The sequence below is a fragment of the Leucopleurus acutus genome (genome assembly GCF_964270905.1).
Source record: "Leucopleurus acutus genome assembly, chromosome: 6".
In the NCBI taxonomy this organism is placed as follows: domain Eukaryota; kingdom Metazoa; phylum Chordata; class Mammalia; order Artiodactyla; family Delphinidae; genus Leucopleurus; species Leucopleurus acutus.
This window is the reverse complement of record NC_139149.1, coordinates 91,799,226-91,821,829: the sequence shown is the minus strand read 5'-3', so window position 1 is coordinate 91,821,829 and position 22,604 is coordinate 91,799,226. Positions and strand designations below refer to the sequence as shown.

The 22,604-nt window shown below is 37.8% G+C and overlaps 1 protein-coding gene across 1 annotated transcript in view; it reads right to left on the bottom strand.

Annotated features, from left to right (window-relative positions):
* Positions 1 to 6,455: 6,455 nt before the first annotated feature.
* The window catches only part of MAP2 (microtubule associated protein 2), a gene marked incomplete at its 3' end in the record, with an annotated part of 271,023 nt that continues 254,874 nt past the window's right edge, over positions 6,456 to 22,604 (bottom strand). The window contains exons 14-16 of the mRNA XM_082841679.1: positions 10,535 to 10,616; positions 6,890 to 7,002; positions 6,456 to 6,671 (exon numbers count right to left, since the gene is read on the bottom strand). Of these exons, the coding sequence (XP_082697805.1) occupies positions 6,456 to 6,671; positions 6,890 to 7,002; positions 10,535 to 10,616 (411 nt within the window). The remainder of the gene's footprint in view (positions 6,672 to 6,889; positions 7,003 to 10,534; positions 10,617 to 22,604) is intronic.

Sequence of the window (22,604 nt, the reverse complement as noted above, 5' to 3'; positions counted from 1 at the left end):
TATATCTGAGTTAATTTGTCTCTTCTTTGCCTTAATTAATTAAAAAAAGCTTTCATTGTGTCACATAGCTAATTATTAGAGAAATGCAAATCAAAACCTCAATGAGGTATCACCTCACACCTGTCAGAATGGCCATCATTAAAAAGTCTACTGGGGGGCTTCCCTGGTGGCGCAGTGGTTGAAAGTCCCCCTGCCGATGCAGGGGACGCGGGTTTGTGCCCCGGTCTGGGAAGATCCCACATGCCGCGGAGCGGCTGGGCCCGTGAGCCATGGCCGCTGAGCCTGCGCGTCCGGAGCCTGTACTCCGCAACGGGAGAGGCCACAACAGTGAGAGGTCCGCGTACCGCAAAAAAAAAAAAAAAAAAAGTCTACAAACAGCAAACGTTGAAGAGGACGTGGAGAAAAGGGAACCCTTGTACACAGTTGGTGGGAATGTAAATTGGTGCAGCCATTCTGAAAGACAGTATGGAGGTTCCTTAAAAAGCTAAAAATAGAACCACCATATGACCCAGCAATCCCACTCCTGCGTATATATCTGAAAAAATTGATAACACTAATTCAAAAAGATACATGCACCCCAAATGTTCATAGCAGCACTATTTATAATAGCCAAGACATGGAAGAAATCCCAGTGCCTATCAACAAATGACTGGATTAAGAAGTTGTGGTATATATACAATGGAATATTACTCAGCCATAAAAAAGAATAAGATACTGCCATTTGCAGCAACGTGATTGGACCTAGAGTTCTATGCTTAGTGGAATAAGTTGGACAGAGAAAGACAAATACTATATCATATCGCTTATATGTGGAATCTAAAATATGATACAAATGAATGTATTTACAAGACAGCAAAAGACTCACAGACATAGAAAACAAACTTATGGTTACCAAAGGGGAGAAGGAGGTGGGGAGGGACAAATTAGAATTACAGTATTAACAGATATGAACTACTATACCTAAAATAGATAAGCAACAAGGATTTACTGTATGGCACTGGGAATTATACCCAATATTTTATAATAACCTATAATGGAATATAATCTGCAAAAATACTTAATCATTATACTGTACACCTGAAACACAATATTGTAAATCTACTTCAATTAGCCAAAAAAAGACTTTTATCGTGATTCCTGCTACCAGACAGATGTCTTAATCCCTTGTGGTTTAAAGACTTCCTTTACGAAGTATAACACAGATGTTAATCTTAAAAAATTACTAAAGAAAAACTCTAATGATTTTTGCTATATTGCTCCAAATCTGTATTATTACCAAAGGAAGAGTAAATAGAAGGTGATGACACTATTGGTAGAAGAAGTAGGTTTCAGTCAAGTGAGAATATGAGTCTGGAAAACCTTCAGTACAAAAGTAATTCTTCCACCAGTCACACGTTTCTACCACTTGAAAACTAACCTCTTCGACATCGGAGTCGGTGACATTCTCTAAACAGTTTTAGGAGTGATTTTTACCTGTTAGCAGTCTCTGCCATGGAGCTCTTCCTCCTTGAACACGTTAGCAGCCACTGGAGGAGCTGAGGCTTCTCAAGCTTTAACATGCCGATGAAATCACCTAGGGGAGTGTTGTAAATTGGCCTGGGTGGAGCCTGAGGATTTGCATTTTGAACAAGCTCCCAGGTGAAGCTGCGCACAATCTAAGCAGCAAGGAGCTAAAGGATGAATAAAGATAGAGAGTAGGGCTTGTGGACGTCAAGGATGTCTGTTTTCACGGCCTGCACGGCACTGATTTCTCTCTCTTCTGGCAGTAGCAGCCTGACTTGACTTTGGAGGAAATAGTTTCTCTCCAATGGTTAGTTTATGGAGTTCAGATAAGGCCACTTCTCCCTTTACTCTCCACCTACCCCAACCACCTGCGATAGAGTTAGGTCTGTGACCCACCCTCGCCAATCAGCATAAGTGAGCAGGTGACTCACGTAATGCAATGATTTTCAGAGCTTGGATTTTGGCTAGTGCTGTTGGGAAAGAGGCTTCCTTTGGGAGCCTGTGAAACCTGGAGCTCCCAGTAATCATAGGGAGAGAGGTGCCTGCCTGAGGATGAAGACAACATAGAGGAAGCAGAACGAAAATTTGAAAAAAAGAAAAATTCCTGATGACATCTTTTGAGAGCCTAGATCCAGAGTTGAAAAAAGAGTCTTTTTTATTTTATAATTTTTTAAAAACATATTTCTTTTATTTATTTATTTTTGGCTGCATTGGGTCTTCATTGCTGCGCGTAGGCCCCCCTCCAGCTGCCGCGAGCGGTGGCCTCTCCCGCCGCCGCAGAGCACAGGCTCCAGGTGCGCGGGCTTCAGCAGTCGTAGCACGCGGGCTCAGTGCTCGTGGCTGGTGGGCTCCAGAGCGCAGGCTCAGTAGTCGTGGCGCAGGGGCCCAGTTGCTCCGCGGCACGTGGGATCTTCCCAGACCAGGGCTCAAACCTGTGTCCCCTGCATTGGCAGGCGGGCTCCCAACCACTGCGCCACCAGGGAAGCCCCAAGAAAGAGTCTAAATGACATTTTTTGAGTGCCTGGATACATCCTTGCCTGAGGCAGATACTCCTGCCTAGTTGGATACTTGAGCCAATAAATTTGCTTTTATACTTAGGCCAATTCGAGTTTCTGTCACTTGCAACAGATAGCATCCTGCTAATACAGTAGTGAGAGGGCCTGACACATAGTAGGCATTCAGCAGATAACTGTAGCCTTCTCTTCATAATTTTTCTTTGGTTGGATTGAGGAATTTATATTAGATTAGATTAGATCATATTATATATTATGGTTTTTTTCCAGAGAAGAAGAAACAATCTGAAACTATCAGGTGACAAGCAACTTTATTTTGCAAAACAATCACTATACAGCAACAAATACATTTGCAAATTTTGCTTGAAAAACATGAACTAACTACAACCAGCCATTGAAGAAATGCCTTTCTATGGTAACAGGCTCTAGAATTATCAGAAGAAAGAAACCCCCCACAGATTTGTAGCGGCATGTTGGAACCTTGGAATCCCAGCATACAGAGTATACTTTTTGTTGATTTTTTTTTTCTTTTTGCTAAAGTTGAAGTAGATCTTCATGATTGACATTTTAGGAGTCTAAAAATAAGCTTTTTCCTGCTAGGGACTTGGCCTCAACCTACATACCCAGGCTAAAAATCCTAGGTGTTAAAAAACAAACATCAATGCTAATTTTAGCACATCAGTCTTTGAAGGAATGTCTAGAATTTGCCTTTCCAAGCCATGGATCTATCCTTTCTGGCCACTTAGACCATGAATAGTTTATTTTCCTCCTTTCTGTGGCATGAAAAATAGGAGAAAATACTATACTTGCAGCTGTGTCAGAATCAACCACATTGAGATTATTTCTTTAATAATATTGACATATTTTGGCTGATGACCCATTTCCTGCTCTATAACTATATGAGTGTGTGGAGAAGGTCAGCTACCATCAAGTACATCTTTCCATTTAACCAAGTTCTCTCTTCCGCCTTCTTCAGCTATACCTAGTTAGTGTTACACAGGTGTCTTGCTTGTGGGTGGGATTTTAGCCCATCACCCTGCTGGAACTCAGCAGGAGAATCCAGAGAGAGTTGGTTCCTCAATGAACATGGCCTTTGAGACTCATCATGAACTCGGATCTCTCCTGCATCATTGTAAAGTACCCAATTATTGGTTGCAGGTGACCCAGAGAGAGTGAGTGGGCCTTTTAACTCTTCACAGCTCTGGATTACTTATGTTTCCTTAAACAGGTTCTCAAAGGCTAAAGCCAGAGAGAAACTGGCATTAATAGATCTAGAATTGGAACTATGAAGCCTTAATTTCTAGATCAGCGTATGGATGTCCCCACAAGAGTGGTGTTCAAAAAGCTTAATTTGTGTCGTTAATCTTGAGTGTAAAGGCAAGATGGGTTCCACCCCTTATCCCCATAAGAAGACATTTAGCCTGTGTTTCTTTCTTCTACTTGTACAAATTATCAGGTTCATTTTGTTAACTTTTTATAAAGAATTTGTATTTCCATACAAAGCAAGGGCATTTATTCATTATAATTTTGCTGTGATTTGAAGTAAACATTTGTTTTAATGCCAAATCTTATAACTTGGTACTTTATATAATCTTTATTTTAGACATGTATTTGTAAGAAACAATTTTAATATGTAGATCATGTTTACTTATTCTTAATGCTTATAAAAAATTTAAACCAGGTTGAAAAAAAATACTTGTTTCACAGGTTAAAACTGTTCTAACCAGCTGTGAACTTCAGCTTTAATCACTATCTAACACTACCAAACACATAAGAAAATACTGTTAAGTCTCCACACTCCTATTCTTTCTTCTCCTATATTCTGGTGCATTTCAAGGGAAGCTGATGAATAAAATGCCCAGATGGGACAAATCAAACCTCACAGCAATAATTAGGCAGAAAACAGACACATTCACGGTCCTAATCAGTCATTTCTAAATCTTTGTCCTATAAAATAACTGATCTATAAATAGTTTCAGAAATGTTTGCCTACGTAAAACCTCTTAGTTGAGAATGAATGGTGCACTTTTGCTCCTAGAGTTTCTTTTATGGAAGTCACATTGGTTGTCATTTCCAACGGGTCACAAAATGGCACCCGCGTCTCTGTCTTTGCATCCCTTGGCTTCTTTCTTAGATGCTACTATACTAGCTTGTTGCCTCAGTCCATATTCATCATTTTTTTCTTTTATATTCGAGAACTGATTTGGCTCAAAGGAATCAAATGCCTACTGGACCATTTGCCTTTAACTGTTCAGATCCAGCCTACCATCCCTGAGCAAGAAAAAGAACATAAAATACTAGAAAGCATCCATCTAGCCTGGTAACCCACTGCCTTATTCAGGCTATTGACTATTTCATTGCTTATTCATAAATTTAAGATGAGTGATTTGTAAAGTGAATTAATTAATAGATTTGTGATTTCTAGACCACATCTAAAGTCAGAATGGTATTATCTACTGATAAATAATAGTGTTCCTTTACAGAGTACAATGTTGGAGTTATGAAAAAACTGATTTAGATATCTGCATCTCCAATATTTTATAGCTATAGCTTCTCAAAATACCATATTTTTCCCTTCTGATCAAGGGATCTTTGGGTATGGAGGTCAAACATTTTCTATCAGATAATTTAATAAACAGGTACTATTTGGAAGAATGGGATAACATGCCCCCAAATCCCACTGTTAGTTTCAACTTTAGCAAATGGAAAAAAAAAAGAAAAAGAAATCTTAAGAAGTCTGTTTCATGAATGATTACAGGAATAAAACCCAAACTATCCTGTGATTCAAAATAAGATAAATCCATAATCTTACACCAACAATCTGTAAACCCTTTTATGTATAACTGGACCCACCCCCACAAACTCCATGTTGGTGAAAGCAAAGAAAAACAAATTTTTTCTAGCATCACGGGAGAGACTTGTATCTGGCACTAAAACAGGGTTACAGCTTTGAGTTGTTACAGAAAGCAACTTCATGCTAAAACTTTTTGTCTTTTTAAACTTTTTTTAATAGGGAAAGAACCCTGCTAACACCTACTTTCACATACCTAAAACTGCAACACCAAAGGGTGCAGGAGACACAGATGCTGTGAATAAGGAAGTATAATATTCAAGTATATGAGGAAGTATCACAAATGGCCACAGAGAAATATATATATATTTATATCTATAATACTGTATCAAACAGATGGAAAAGGGGTGTGAAACTGGTAGTGTGTACACAAATCTAGCTGATCAACCAACGTTCTAATCAGACACGAGTCCACCCTAATGAAAGTGCTTCATTCCTAAGAGATGCACTTTATACCACTTCCTCAACCACAGCTCAAATGCGTCGTAACTATTTCTTAATTAGTTAAATAATTTATTGGATTGACTTATACTCTGATATAATTATCCAGGTCCCAAATGTTAATAACTTAATTGAATCTTTCTTCCCATTTATACAAAATAACGCTTTAAAAAAAACTTATTTCTTACATGCTCTTCCCTTCCTGCAATCAGACTCCTTGATTTAATTTAACCTGTAATAAGTTACAATGGGCAGCTTTTTATCTTTTCACCCAGCAACAAAATAGTGAAATGAGCAGCTTGGATTTTAACAAGGCCTTTCAGGATGTAGTGGATAGCCTTCAGGCACATGAAAGGTAGAAATGCAATTTTTAAAATAATATTACTCCATGCAAAACAGAGCAGAGCAAAAATAATTGTCCAATTGTACTCATGTAAAGCCAGTATCTTCCTTTTACAAATGGAAATCAAGTCAATTTCTGCATATACTATTCTTTTTTAATATAAAATTGTAACAATTACTACAGTTTGGGAATGAGATTATTTATTTTATGGTTTGTAAAGAATGAATATAACACCTGCTCAGAGCCCACTCCTGCCAAGAGCTCATGCCTAAATAGTATTACTTCAATGCTAAACAAGAAATATTCACAAGCCCTGCTTAGCGAGTGCGGCAGTGACATCCTCGGCCAGGGTGGCAAGCTGGGGGGATTCGAGCAGGTTGATGCTTCCAGAAGAGGAGACGTTGCTGAGTCGTCGGGGGGATGCCACGCTGGATCTGCCTGGGGACTGCGTAATGATCTCAGCACCGTGGTCCACACGGGCCTTAGCATGCTCTCTGAAGTTCAACTTTTGGCTGTCAATCTGTTTAAGACAAGCATCAGTCCTCGTTAACTCAAGCATCTTAACTGTTGCTTAGCTCTTTCTCTATATCCCAGAGCTGACGTTCATGTCACTTCTATTCAGCTCTACCATCCCTACTTCTAGATGTCCAGGCCTTCAATTTGGGACCCATTTTGATGAAGAGTATTTCATAAGGATTTTTTAAAAAGGCAAGATCGGCTCAGGATCTTGTTTCTTACCTTGACATTACCACCTCCAGGTACGTGGTGAGCATTGTCAAGTGAACCAACTTTAGCTTGGGCCTTTTCTTTGAAATCCAGTTTCACACTCTCAATTTTCACACGCCCACCACCTACGTAGGAGAGGAGAAAGGCTTTTAAATGCCTTGCTAAAATTAAATCTTATATTTGTGGTGACTAGTTCCCCAAAATGATTATAGTAGGTAGACCATGGCAAATGACAAACTTAATGAACTCTACTATCCCTCCGACCATGGATGTGAAAGGAATCTTTTAGATTTCTAGACTATACCATTTTCCCCACACCATCTATGGTAGTGACATCCTTTTTGTACCATTACGTGGATTGCTCTACATGTTAATACCTTTCTCCTCTACTCATGTCTAATCTAAAATATCAGAGGGGTTTTTTTGTCTGTGTGATAAAAACTCTAAAAATAACACAATGAAAGTATCATATGTATCCTTTCTCAAACTTGGCACATTTAGTCTCTTATTTCTAAGGGAGCAAATTAAATTGCAATGAAGCTCTTCTTTATTTTCCTTAATGGTAATAGGTCACTTGTTCAAAGAACTATTAGGCTAGCAATGGAGTGCATGTGGGTAATATTACCATTTGTCAATTTTCAGCATTGACAGCTTGACTGATGAAACTGGAGTCAGGGGCTAAGTTGCTTAAGAGCTTCCATTTTAATTAGCAGATGGAGTGATAGGAAGAGACTCTCAGGAGATCCCATTCTTTTCCAGATGCCATAGGACCAATGTGACTCTGACTTCGATCTGATAATACTGAGACGGAGTTTTGACCATGCCATTTCCTTAAATGCTAATTAGTCTGAAACTCGAGGATCTACTGATAGATGAGAGTGCCATGAGCCACCCTTCTGTGGCACTCCCCATTTCTGCACACCTTTCTCAGGCTTAGGAATGTAAGGAGTTCTACACTGAGTTGTCCTTTAGCCTGTTCTTGAGCCTGTCTGCTGATGTCTTTGACCTGGAAGGAAGCTGGATTAGATACCTTTACCTGTCTCCACCTAAGAGATTAGCTTTGACTTGCATTATTAACTTGGTTTTGGCGCTATGCATTTTTTTGCAAGGCCAGTGCTACTATCATTGCATCTCTCTTGGGATTTTGATTTGGGAAGAATACCTGAGGGACTCTATGGAAACATGGAAGAGATTTTTCAATTTTGGACTCTTGCTGCTTATTTATCTCTGTAGACGAGAGAAAGGTCTGTTAAAACTTTACAGGTCTCTTAGGCCTGTGGTGTTTTTCTCATGTGATACCTGGACATTTATATTAACACCCAATTACCTGGCCAGGGGCCCCTTGAAATTGTATGGTGTTACTGGATTAAATTTTGAAGATTCATTCATTCTCCTCCTGAAGGCTTAGGATGTACATGATGTTATTTAACTCATGCTTACAGAAGACATGTAGTTGTCCTTCCCTCAAAAGATGCATAACTGCAGGAGTGTTATCCTTCCAACATTTTACTTGCCCCATGGGTCTCACTTGTTGGTTGTTACAGGATTAGTGTGATTCATAAAACATAATTATATTGGTTAGAGTCTAGAAGATGTTGAGCTTTCAGCTACATGAGATCAACTTTCTTAGGATCCTACTTTTCTGTTTTTTGGTGGCCTCTGATAGAAATTGTCTTTTCAAGTTTTCTTTTATGGTTATATGTTGCGTCTATGTAACCTTGTTAAAATTTTTTTGAACTGTATTTTGAGAGAGAGAGAAAAAAAAAATAACAATGTAACATTGACCCAAAATATATTCAGAAAAGGAAGACTGAGAAGTCTATTTCTGTTGAAGTCCTACTAGGTATTTTTACGTAACTCTTAGAGAAGCCCATTTGAATTCAGACATCTCTGCCTTTGGTTCTGAAAAATTCTGGCCCCCTCAGGAGCAGTAACTGCAGAAGACTATAATCCCCATCAAGCTTCATATGTCCCGAAGTGAAGTCCACAAGACCGGATATTTCAATTTGTGGCTCCAGGTATCAAATTGTTTCCTTTATTTTCTCCTTAGATATTCCACAATCCAAAGTAACTTTGTGAAAAGCTTGCTATTGACAAGGATCATTGTGCTAATACATCTTTATGAACTTAGTCACCTGGTTCATTAATTACGAAGTAAGAGCTAGATTTAGAAAAAGGTGGGAGTCCATGACAATAGCCTTTTATGACCAGTAAAACATACACAGAATATTTTCTTATCTATATAAGATTTTTCTGTGCATCAAGACCCCAGGTGAATTTAACTAAATGTATACTTACTGTGTGGAATGAAAGAATCCGATATTGTCTTTTGTATTCTGGAAGAAAGTAGGCAGCGTAGCCAAATACTTCTATCATACTGTTGACACAGTACAAAGTCAACTATATGTTTGTAGACTTAAGTAATAGATGGGGGGTTGTGAAGATACCCACATGGGAACATATCCCTGCTGTTTCCTAAATGACAGAGAGCTAATTCCAGGGTAGCAATTCTGAAACCAGGAATGGAGATTCCTTACTCGTAGTTTCTAACTCCTTGACTTGCCTTATGAACACCCTTTGCCAAAGAGAAGCCCAATTTCTAGATATGTTTCCAGTTCGTTTATCTATTTTGAAACATATCCTATCTACCTTTGTTTTTCAACTAATAAATTCTTCTTAATAATCTCCTGGTCAGAAATCTCATTGGGCTCAATTATTCTTATACCTTGTTTTGATAACATTTGAGACAATGATTAATGGGAATAACCTATTACCTGGTTTAATTAAGATGCCAAGCATAGATGGTTAAAACCAATTGCTTCCTCTTGTCCTTCAATGGTATATATAAATTGTGTCAAAATATTCTCAAGAAAATTTACAAATTTGACAGTTGTCCATTATTTACATATGCATGGAGGCAGATTTAGCAAAAACATAATACATGATACTCAGAAAAAGTGACTCATAATACATTAGAGGGAATTAAAGAGGGAAAAATCCCCAGCAAGATGAGTAGAAATTCTACCTTAGAGCATCAGTCTTATGAGATATTCTAGAAAAACAAGAAGTCCATGGTCAAATATGTTGGGGGAGACATTGCATTCTGAGGATTCACAATACTTATAGACCTGGATCTGAGAAATTCAGCAGAAAAGTTAATTTTTTCAGCTTTGCTTAAGCACAATCCTTTTTTCACATAATGCAGAAAAACAATTTCTTGAAAAATCTTTGGAAATGCTTCTTTCAGTGTATGTATTATGTATAAATACATGGCCCAGTGTATTTTATAGACTATATATTTCCAACGAGCTCCAACATGCATGTTGCATACATCGAGATAAACGCATCTCATGTACCTTTTAATTTTTATTTATTTATTTAATTTTATTTTTTTGTCTTTTTCTCTCTTTTTTTTTTTGGTACCTTTTAATTTTTAACATGTCCTATGATACGTGGCCTGTGTGTGGTAACTAAGTTTACTTGTCCAAGTGAAGATGCCTTGAAATTTCTCATGTAAATTTCTATTAATAAAAGCATGACGTATCAGGATTTGGAAAAGTCCTTCCAATTAGATATTTCACAGCAACACAAATTTCGCTTGTCAGTTTCTTGAATCCAATCTAATATCTCCCAGACTACTAAAAAGTACGGATTTACCTGGCCTGTGGCGGATGTTTTTCAGAGAGCCGCATTTGGATGTCACGTGGCTTAGGTCTATCTTCTTGGTGACAATCTGTACCTGTGTGAACCACATAAAATGTGCTTAAAATAGTTTAGACATAAACAACCCCCAAGATCATACGTCAAATCTAGAAACATATCCAAACTCACAACATACAACAACATATACATACAAATGGGAAAACACAATCTTCCATAGATCCTCCCACATGTTTGGTTGGAAAGAAAAACCAAAGTGAAGGAAAATCCTAGAATAGAAGATTTTATTAGCAGAAAACAGATCATGCCCCAAGGGGATAGAAACACCTGGATGCATACGGCAAGCTTCCACCCAGAGAACGAAGCCACATCGTGTCAAACCTTTCCATAAGCAAAGAGCCAAGTGAAGAGAGAAATTATGCTTTAAAAAGTGATTTTTACATAAAAGTGACCAACTTTGCTCATAGAAACAAGAAGCCCAACACTGCTTTAAGATAACAAGAAGAAGAAAGCTCTAAACATGCTTTTTTAAAATACTATTGTCATGTCTTGGCTAAATGGAATTTTTATTGCACACCAAATTATCAATATAAAATGACAGCATTTTTTCTTCTTTGTGTCTTGTTGAAATTATTTCATCTCCCAATATTTGAAACAGTGCTTTCCAAGTGTGGTTCCTGGTCCATTTGCATCAGAAATACATGGGAATTACTTAATTGAACACTGGAAATGGTGTCAGGGAATCTGCACATTTGAACAAGTGATTCTTCTCTAGGGGAAAGTTTCAGACTACTGTTTTGGAGGTTGGAAGCTCCCTTACTTACTTTAGAGATCATTAGTTATCTCAATTTATCCTTTTCCATGTAGGTGTTTTGACCGGCAGCACCTGTAGTAGAGGGCAGCTGGGTCTACCCTCTGATACCCTCAAATTATTTCCTAGGACCAAGATTGCTTCTGTGAAAGTACCACATGGTGTGAGCTTACAGTCAGGGCAACAGGAAGGAGGGCAACCTTGTCAGTGTAAATGCTGAGCCTGAAGCTTAGCCCTGCACCCTGGAAAGAGCCCAGAAAACCTTGCTGTGGTCCTCCCACATGGCATATTTTCACACCCAGTGGAGCTACTCTGAACATCAGGCGACAGCTCCTGCTAGAAGGCACTTGCTTGTCTCTCCTTTCACTGCTTGACTCCATCTCTGCCCAGTTGAGGAGCAAGGAACCAAGAGTTATTAGATAGGTGAGAATTCCAGATTTGATAATCTATAAATTACCTGAGTCACAGACGGTCAGAATCTGAAGTTTAGGTGACAGGATCTGTAGTATAGAGAGTCACCCAGTTCGCCTTTTTTGTTATTCTAATTTTACAAAGAACCATGCTTTCTTTAGCTTGAGTTTGCCTGTTTCAACTCTTCCTCAACTACATTTGAGAAACACGGATTCATCTTTCCCTTTCTCTCATAGGATATTATTTTCACTCAATTTAAGAGACAGGAAAAAATTCCATCAAGACAGAGTATACTGGGACTTGAATCTTTTCACTGAATTACAGATGAGCCATGCTTCACCAGTTTTGTATTATTCCAAATGATATCCCAACTCTCATGAATAATGAAGCACAAAATATTGACATTATACAGTTTGGGTACTTTCAAGTACATCAGACTTTGCCCCAAGAGTAACTTAAATGGAGCTACAAAAGTGTGTGCACAGCTGACTTTTACAGGGGAGTAGAGACAGCATGAGAAAATACCTTGAAGCCAAAGGCCAGCAAACAAATTGGCAAGTGAGGTGGGTTTTCCATCTCCCCGAAAACCATGGCGTACCCCATTAAAAAAGCAAGAATTTGCCAGTGATCTTAGAGGGAAGGATGGGAAGGCCATCACCAAAAATGCAAGGTTGACAAGCTCCCAAACCAGGGGGACGTGTGGAGCAGCAACAAGAAGGGGGGAGTGTGTTGGAGGGAGGCAGGAAAGGAGACCAAGTGCCTGCTGTGCAGATGGCTCCTAACAGAAGCTTCTACTTACATTTCCGCCCCCAGCAGAATGTTTGATGTTATCCCTGGAACCACATCTGGACTGAACCTTGCTAAAATCAATCTTCTGGTTTAAAATCCTAACCTAAAAGGAATTGGAAGGAACTTCACTGTGCATTTTTCTTTCAGTATGCTGGGTATAGGGAACCAGAAATGGGCAGCACCAGAGGCTCCAAACTCCCTTCCACCTACGTAATCATTTAAGAGAAAAAACTAACACTGAAACTGAAGAGCAGATCTATCATATGAATATGAGCACCTTTTCTCCTGCACCCCGCCCCCCCAAGGGCCAAATGCTTGAGAGCCTTAGATATCCCAGCCGTAGGCTGCTATAATCTGGAAACAATATAGGAAAAGAAAAATAAAACTTGAATTATCTGTGAGGAGGAGGCTTCTGATATTGTGGGCAACGCTGGGACTCAGGTCCACTCTCTGGAAGGGCCAAGATTGTAGTTCAGCCCAGGATCCTGAAGGATACACCAGTGCCCCCTCCTCCCCCTTAATACCTAAAGGGTCACCCATCACAATTATGAATCACCTGGTACACTTGACTTGACTATGATTGGTCCACATAGAACAGGTGAGGTTCACATTGGTCTGGCTGAATGCTATAGGTGAGGGTTCTCATTCATCCAGGGGAAGAAGCCCTGGTTTCCCAAGACGGTCAACAAGGAGGCTCTGGGCCTCCTCTCCTGAAAGGATTTATGATTCCCTTGCTGGTTTGGCTCGGTAGCCTTTTGAACGGCCTCTCTCTGACAACTGCTCATAAATAGCCCTTATTCTTGGATTTGGTGTGAAAGCATTATTTCCGTCTTTAGAGGGGAGAAAACCAAGGACCATTAGCTAGCTGACTTGTACTGAGTCATGAACAGGTAGTCCAGGCCTTGGTTGGGCCCAACAGATATGAGGTTAGGTGTTCTATTTCTATTTTCAGCAAGTCCAGTACTCACCTTGAAGGCAATAGTAAATCCAGGTAATAGCAACTCCAGATCTGGAAAGATATTACTCCGGTGTAATGTAATGTGCAAAGTAATAACGCTTGTAGCTTCTTTCATGTGGTTTTGAATTGTGCGTGTTTTGGAGGGCCAACAAGCAATGTAAGAATGGAAGGAAAGGTTTATTTTTGTTTGTTTTATCTTACTTTGGCTACAACTACCCCCCAATAGCTAAAGGGAAATCACATCTTTAGTGGACAATTTATCCTCTTATATATGAAAAAAAAAGCTTAATAAAATTACCCTAGATATACAGCTGTCTCTAAGAATGGTGTCACATCTCTTGGTATTCGCAAAAAAGAGTAAAAAATTCAAGAGCACGTTGAATCCTGACTATTTTTAACTAGACAAAGCTTAAATTGCAGCATCTGCCTAACATTGACAAGATAGCTCGTTCCTTTCAGGGAAGTATCATCCACAGCTCTCATCGGCAGCCCAAGGGAAGGGCCTCTCGTCAAAATCTGAATTCAGAAGACAGGATGATTGGGCCACTCTCTAGGGCATAATACAAATTCCTATTAAAAAAAGGGGGGCTATCACAGAGTCTGTATCTAGCCATATGTGTAGTTGCACTATAAGAGTTTCACATAAATTGTAGATGCAGATAATGAAGTCAATAAGGGCCACTACATTTCAAACCTCACAGGTAAGTTATTTTTAGAAAGCAAATAATTTTGATTTGTTATTTCTAATAATAATACTTTAAATTATTCTCCATAAGGATCTATTTATTTTGGCAATGAAACAGAATTCATCTAAGCCATTTTTCTAATCCTTGGGGATATACAGAGTCTCATATTTCATTTACAAATTTTAATTTAGAGATCATAAGAGTACCAATCAAGTGACTCATTACCAAGTGACCAAAAGCCAAATGTTAAATCTGACTCATCTGTTGCAAAAATGGAAATTCCAAATTCAGTTATATAAATTTGTTTGACTCTAACTTTTAATCAATTGTTTGACAATTTTTATGATTTCAAAAACAAATGATTCAAATCCAAAGGGGACACATTGCCTGCATTATTTAGAGATGATTTAAATCTTAAATTCTAAAACTTCAAGGCCAACTTCAAAGTCGATTTTCCCAAGAATCATAGATTTTCTAGCGGAAAAAACTAGCTGGCCTTTTTTTTTTTGGTACGCGGGCCTCTCACTGTTGTGGCCTCTCCCATTGCGGAGCACAGGCTCCGGACGCTTAGGCCCAGCGGCCATGGCTCACGGGCCTAGCCGCTCCGCGGCATGTGGGATCTTCCCGGACTGGAGCACGAACCCGTGTCGCCTAAATCGGCAGGCGGACTCTCAAGCACTGTGCCACCAGGGAAGCCCTAGCTGGCCTTTTTTGATGGTAGACTATATTAACCCATGTTTGCTCAATTTGACATGCATTAATAACACATTCTTTACATATTTCCATAATTGAAAAAACTTCATGATATATATATATATATATATTTTTTTTTTTAAGAAGATGTTGGGGGTAGGAGTTTTTATTAATTAATTAATTAATTTTTGCTGTGTTGGGTCTTCGTTTCTGTGAGAGGGCTTTCTCTAGTTGTGGCAAGCGGGGTCCACTCTTCATCGCGGTGCGCGGGCCTCTCACTACCGTGGCCTCTCTTGTTGTGGAGCACAGGCTCCAGACCTGCAGGCCCACGCACAGTCTCCCGCACAAGCTCCAGACGCGTGAGTTGTGGCTCACGGGCCTAGTTGCTCCGCGGCATGTGGGATCCTCCCGGACCAGGGCTCAAACCCGTGTCCCCTGCATTAGTTGGCAGATTCTCAACCACTGAGCCACCAGGGAAGCCCCATGGTATATTGCTTTTGTCTAAAATGAGGCAAAGTATGACATTCATTTTGCTTAATGGTTGAGTGGACAGAAATAAAACCACTCTGGGCAGTGAATGTTTGATGTTCAGTAAGTTTTACACTCGAGCTTGACAACTTATATCTGAGCCATGTGACTCACATTTATGCCTTAGCAAAATTACAAAATACTTCATGCCAAATATCTCTAGGATCATTGGCAAATAACACCTTAGAGAGTTAATTCCACAAATACAGGCAGTCCTCAGAAACCATCCCATAAAATAGAAAAATAGATGACTGCTGTGAAGCATAAGGCTTTATTTCAGATTAGTTTTTTTTTATCAGAGTTGAGTTTAACTTTCTGTTCTCTGTGGATAGATTGAAATAAAAACTACTTTCTTTGGGAAGAAATTTTCATTGGACTTTTGTTTTCCTAAAGCCTATGTCAAGAAAAATTATGTTAACATCTTAGAGACTGCCTAGAAAAAATATAATGACCTAATTTACAAATGAAATAATTTTCTATTTAAATGATATGAAGGAAAAATTATTTGAATAATCATTATCCAACATTAACTCTAAATCACACTTTAATCTTTGTTAATTTCTTTCAATCAAAATTTTTACTTGCTCTATTAATGCAAAGAATATGACAACCTTTCCTCCTGCATACTTCATAGTGGAAGTGAAATGTATTATTGTATCAATCAACTGGATCATCCTCCTAAAACTCTGCCTTATTCAAAATTCTACCAAACTCCCTATTTCCTATTAAATGCAACAAAACTTTTAGCCAGGCAACCAGGGTTTGTAGCAATTCTGATTTTTGAGTCCTCTCTTAATACTTTACATTTCATCCAGACTGTATTCTAGTCCATATTAAGGGCCTTGTTACATTTTCAGGTTCACCCCCATGCTTTCTTCATGTTCTTACCTCTTGACAGAATGCCCTCTTTCCAAGTTTAGTCTGTAACAGATCATCCTTCAAGGCCCAGCCAAACCAGTCCCTCGAAGTGGGAGGCTGGCAGAAAAGGACTTTATTCTCATGGGCATACATTGATTACTTGTATGCACACACCACTGACTTTTCATTCATATAAGGGTCTTATAAGCATGAAGAGTTATAAAGAATAGGTTAATGTAATTGAATAATTAATCAGAATTATTTAATTTTAATTAATTCTACGTATTCCTCCACAATGTTAGGAAAGAACAGAATAGTTACTTTCTGGATATTCTTGATGTGAGTCTAGTTGAATTTTACCATAACGGTTCAATTGAAGTGATCTGCCGCTGTACTCTCTCTGCATATAAGTTTAATTGCTCCTTTAGAGAAATGAGCTTTTTGTTCTCCCCCCAATATGGGGTTACTCTAAGAAAGAGCAGGAATACAAAATGCAGGCTATGCCTGTAGACAGGAAAAGATCTCTTACTAGAGATTAGTTGGAAATATGAAACATGAAAAATGAAAGAAAATACAATCCTAACATAGTTTTTAGTAAAACAGTTTATAAACCAGAGGCATTAATCACAGCGTCAACTTGGATTTCTTGAGCAACAGAAACTTGATTTTTTTGACACTCTCTGCTGCTGCTTATTTAAGTAAAAATATCCCCATGTCAGCTCAAGATAGCAAGATATGGAAAGTAACTGGGAGTCCGAAAGTTTGGATTCTGTTCTCAGCTCCTTTACAATCTGGTACTAGGTCTTTCAGGTATCTTCTAGGTATGAACCTCAATTACAAGAAATTTCTTTCTTTCTCCATCCAAGGTTGTCTTAGAAAGAAATTCTTTTTGAAAGGTAGTGGACAGTGACACTCAATTGACTTCCCTTCAACTTTATGGGGAATTAAGCTTTTCCTTTGGGTTTGCATCATTTCTCAGGAAGGCTTATTAAGCTTTCCTTTATACTTGCATTATAAAAACACTTTTCTGTCTTTCTCAAAAGTATTTCCTATTCCATAACATTCAATTTTAATGAAAACTATTTAGCCTCTATAGAGTCCAGAGGTATCATATATTAAAACAAAAATATTATTATATCATATATTCCTGAAGATTGAAAGTTCTCTGGAACAGATGATGTTCATCAAATATTCATCTGTTAACAACCCTGTGCTCTGGTCAAAATGCATACAGGTATACAAACATTATAGTCCCTTCTGAATTTTAATTAACTCTACCAACACTGATCAATAACTTCTTCAAAACTAAGTATATAAATATAAACAATAAGTATATTTCAATACACATTTTAATAGAAATAATAGTCTATGTGAAAACATACAATTCCACAGATCTCTAAGGAAAAGAATATGGAAGAGGGCCTATTAAGGCATCAGCCCAATTTTCCTGTGCAGACTGTCAAAAAGCACAGAAGGTAAAACCTTGTTGAGAAACCTTGGGGTGAATGCACAATGCTGAAAAATTTGGAAAGAACTTTTTGGTGAAACAGACATTGAGTTTAGCCATTAGAACCACTGTTAAATATTTTAACTGGTCTGCCCATGGGCACTGGAAGGAAGGTTATGAATATAGCAGTCATTGTGACTCATGAAAATTAACAGATAATGAGCTTTATCAAGTTCATATGCCAAAATCTTAACATTACATTTTTTTTCTTTAGTTTAAAATTTTAAGGAATACTGGACCAAGTTGGTAAGAAAGTAACTTTTTGAGAGCCTGTTCAGTTGTTTGAAAACAACCTGAGATTCAGTGCTGTTCCCATGTCCTTGCTTGGTTTGTAAATGAACAGCAAACAAAAAGAGACTCTACAGGCCACAACTTTGTAAACCCAAAGTAATAATTTTTCCATAGTTTTAAATAATTAATATTTATGAAGCTTAGCTCAATAACTTTTCATTACCTTAGAAAAGATACTTGAATTACAGTTATAAAATTCTATTGCATAAAGACAGGGTCCCTTAAAGAGAGAGAGAGGCATGGACATATATATACACTACCAAACATAAGGTAGATAGCTAGTGGGAAGCAGCCGCATAGCACAGGGAGATCAGCTCAGTGCTTTGTGACGGCCTGGAGGGGTGGGATAGGGAGGGTGGGAGGGAGGGAGACGCAAGCGGGAAGAGATATGGGAACATATGTATATATATAACTGATTCATTTTGTTGTGAAGCAGAAACTAACACACCATTGTAAAGCAATTATACTCCAATGGAAAAAAAAAAAAAAAACTGAGAAAAAAAAAAAAAAAGACAGGGTCCCTGATCTCAAGGAGCTTTCATTTTGAGATAATAATGAATTTGAGAGCAAAAAAATGCCTTGTAATGTATTTTGGTGAACAGTTTTTCTTCATGCTGGGCTGCATTTTACAGTTAATGGGATATTTTATTACACTTCTTATTTAGCATTTATTTGGAGGCCTAAGGAGATGGAAAGAATGGCTTGGAAAAAACTTAAAATTAAATAAAGGCAGGGAACTAGGGGAGGACAAGAAAAAACAAACAAACGCTTTTTTTCTGCCTAGATTGTAGAGGCTAGGGGATGTTATTGTCATCCATTCCCCTTTTATCGTATAGTGCCCAGCATAGTCTTCGTAAATGATGAAAGAATAAATATACAAATGAGAAAAAAGATCTAAATAAGCTTCAGTCTTTCTTTTTTTTAATAAAATTTATAATTTGTAAATTTGCCTATATATTAATAGCACTCAGTAGACCTTCACAGTGGTGACCATCATAATTTTATATAATGAGAAAAAAATCCTGTTTTACTATAACTTATCAGTTGCCTCCAGAATTAATTCCATTTTTTCATTTGAATATAAAATTGAAAGCAACTCATTCAAGTTAGCATGTGAAAGGCCAAAAAAAGTCTCAGGATAATGCCTAAAACTTTATAAGAAAATATAAAACAGATTCCACTCTACATTTCACACATTTCATTCTCTCCTTCCTCCTTCCCATTGCTCCCCCTTCCTCAATTACACTCCTATTTCAGAAACATTGCTTTTTCACTCAACTTCAGCTGGCCCTTTGTGGCACAAATATTTATGGAGTCTATTAGAGTACCTAAATGAATGTTTTTTGATGAGCTGCAATGCAAAAACACTGTAGAACCATGGATCTGAGAGCTTAAAGTATCCACATAGTCTATTTAAATGAGGTGGTGCTATATACAGAAACAAGTATTATTTTGTTGCTTCTATCCTACAAATAAGAAAGTTGAGGGCTACCCTGGTGGCGCAGTGGTTAAGAATCCACCTGCCAATGCAGGGGACATGGGTTCGAGCCCTGGTCTGGGAAGATCCCACATGCTGCAGTGCAACTAAGCCCGTGCACCGCAACTACTGAGCCTGCGTGCACTCTAGAGCCTGCGAGCCACAACTACTGAAGCCCACGCACCTAGAGCCCGTGCTCCATCACAAGAGAAGCCTGTGCACTGCAACTAGAGAAAGCCCACACACAGCAACGCAGACCCAATGCAGCCAAAAATAAATAAATAAATAATTTTTAAAAATAATAATAAACTAAAAAAAAAAGTCGAGGACTAGAGAGGTCAGTACCTAAGGTCACACAATAATTTAGCAAAACAGCTGGACCAAGAACTCAGCTCTTACATTCTGATCCAATATTCTCTCAGCCAAAATTCACTGTGGTCCCAGCGTGGGGTGTTTCTTTGGGTAATAACTGTAACAGCTTTAGGCAGTCACACTCATTCAACAAGTCACTAGAAAGAATGCATCTTTCGATGCATACAGTATACTACATTCATTCAACTTTCACTCAACAAATATGCCAAATACCTACCATATACTGAACACTGAGGACAAAACAGACCTCAGTCCTGATTTTATGGAGCTTATGGTCTAGTAGGTGAAACAAGATAGACATTAAATAATCAATTATACAATGGAATGTATAAATATGGTGAGAAGCCCTGGCTACAGTATCGAGAGTATATCAGATAGAGAAAATAACAGAAATATTCTACTCAATATTCTGTAATAACCTATATGGGAAAAGAATCTGAAAAAAATGGATATATGTATATGTATAACTGAGTCACTTTGCTGTACACCTGCTACTAAGACAACATTGTATATCAACTATACTCCAATATAAAATAAAAATTTTTAAAAAAGAGAAAAGAACAGATGAAGGGAGACTAGTTAACAACTATTGCAGTGATATCAACAAGAGATAACATATCCTGTGCTAGGGTGGTGGAGAGTGGACTGAAAGAAATGGGTAGAATAAGTGCTGTCTGGGGCACAAAATCATTAGCACGTAAAGATGGCCAGGATATGGAATGAAGGAAAGGGAGATGAAAAGAAAACTCTTTGTTCTGATTTGTGAAACCACCTCATTAGTAACTTTCAACTATCACAAGGTGCTTTGTATACTGATCTTCATAATGCTGACAGAGAAAAAACAAGAAACTTGTCAAAACATGTAGGAGTATTCCATATAAATCCAAGTGCCTATAAAAAAAATCTGACCCACAGATAGAAAAAGTACCATTCATTGAGTTGTTGCTTAAATTTTTTATGCCACACATTTAGAGAAATTGTTTATTTTCTTACCTTTGTTTAAATCAAGCAGCCTAGTCCTTAAAAAGCTAACACTTTTTATTCTAAAATTTAGCTTTAGATTTAATGTAGGTTAAGGAGCTAGGTACATTGAGATAGTTTTAAATTAATACACTTAACAAGATAGCTTTACCCATGCCTTGAGTTAAATCAACCAAGCTTACTATCTATAGTGAATCTGAGATGACATATGTTCTTTACAGTAGAATGAATTTATATTTTAGCTGAAAAGATTAACTTTATTGCTTTCTGTAAAGCTCCTCGTATCTTCAGCTAGCTTATCTATTCCATTAGGCATTGATTTGCCTCACTGAACTAAGCCCTGAGGTGAGCCTCTTTGCCAATAGAAAATTGGACTTCAACAGAAGAGATAATAGCCATAAGCACTAACCTTATACATATGGAAGAGCAATAAATGTTCAAAATGGGGCAAATAATAAAGCTTCCCAACTTGGAAAGTTGTTGAATTCCTAAGACACTATATCTTTCATTATACATTTCCTCTCCCTAATATTAGTGACTGCACAAACTTTAAAACAACAATAATAAAGCTTTTAAAATTAAATTATTTACATACAATTAAACCACTCTGAATTTTATGACAATAGAGTCTGTGCAGATGGTTTGAATTAATTAAATTAAGGTTACATCTACCAATTTACTCCCATCTTCACCAATAAGAGTTGTGTGACTTTTTTTCTTAATAACTATAGATGACATATGTCTATTACAAAACTGGGCTCCTACAGAAGGTATCAATGTTGTCTTGGTCCTCTTCAGTGATTCTGGGTTGGTCACTGTCCATTCAAATATCCTAGTATGTACAATTACTACTGGGGACAACATGCCACTGGCTTCAATTTCCCCAACAGGGTGCATTTATGGATTCTCTGTCAGATAACAAGGGTCTTTAGCATATTATCTTGACAATTTCTAAGAAGCTTTAACATAAAAATTTCTCTTAGTCATTTTATAAAGTTGAACCTTAAAATCCAATCAAAATCCCCAGTTTAACATGTACAGAAAAAGACCCTTTCCTCACTCCCTGTATTTGAGAAGATCATACACTATAAGGAGGCTTTTAGGGGGATAGTGTTGAAGTGTTGAGTGAAATACTTTTCCTACAAAAACAGTTCGACTGTAGTGCATCTCAATTTCCCAATTCATTTTCCTGTCTAGTTTAAATGCATTGATGCCATCTATCACAAAAGAGAAGGCAAATATGTTCCCACCATCTATTTCTTATCTTGGTGAGGAAACACCTCCTGCTTCTCCAACAAAAGACACTTTATAACTCCACTGTTGTAGATTTTTTCCAAGTCACCTGAAGATGCGATCGGATAATTTTGCATCAGGTTACCACCTGCCTCATGGAACAAGAGATTTTCTTCAAATGACATGATGATTTGAGGCTATTTTTGTTCTTCTGTAATTTTTTGTGTCATATCTTTACTAACCCTAATTACCATAATCTCTAGGGCAGCATTAGTTCAGCTCAAACGAGTGACACATCTTTATATCAATTTTATCAATTAACAAATATAGTAGAAGTCAATTAAAATTAGACATAGAAATATTCACAGCCAGATATCATAATGAAGTAGAAAGAGAAAATAAATAAGTCTTCATATTTTGGGCTTCGTTTAACTTAATGATTCTAGCAAAGCTGAGGCCAAAACAACTTTTT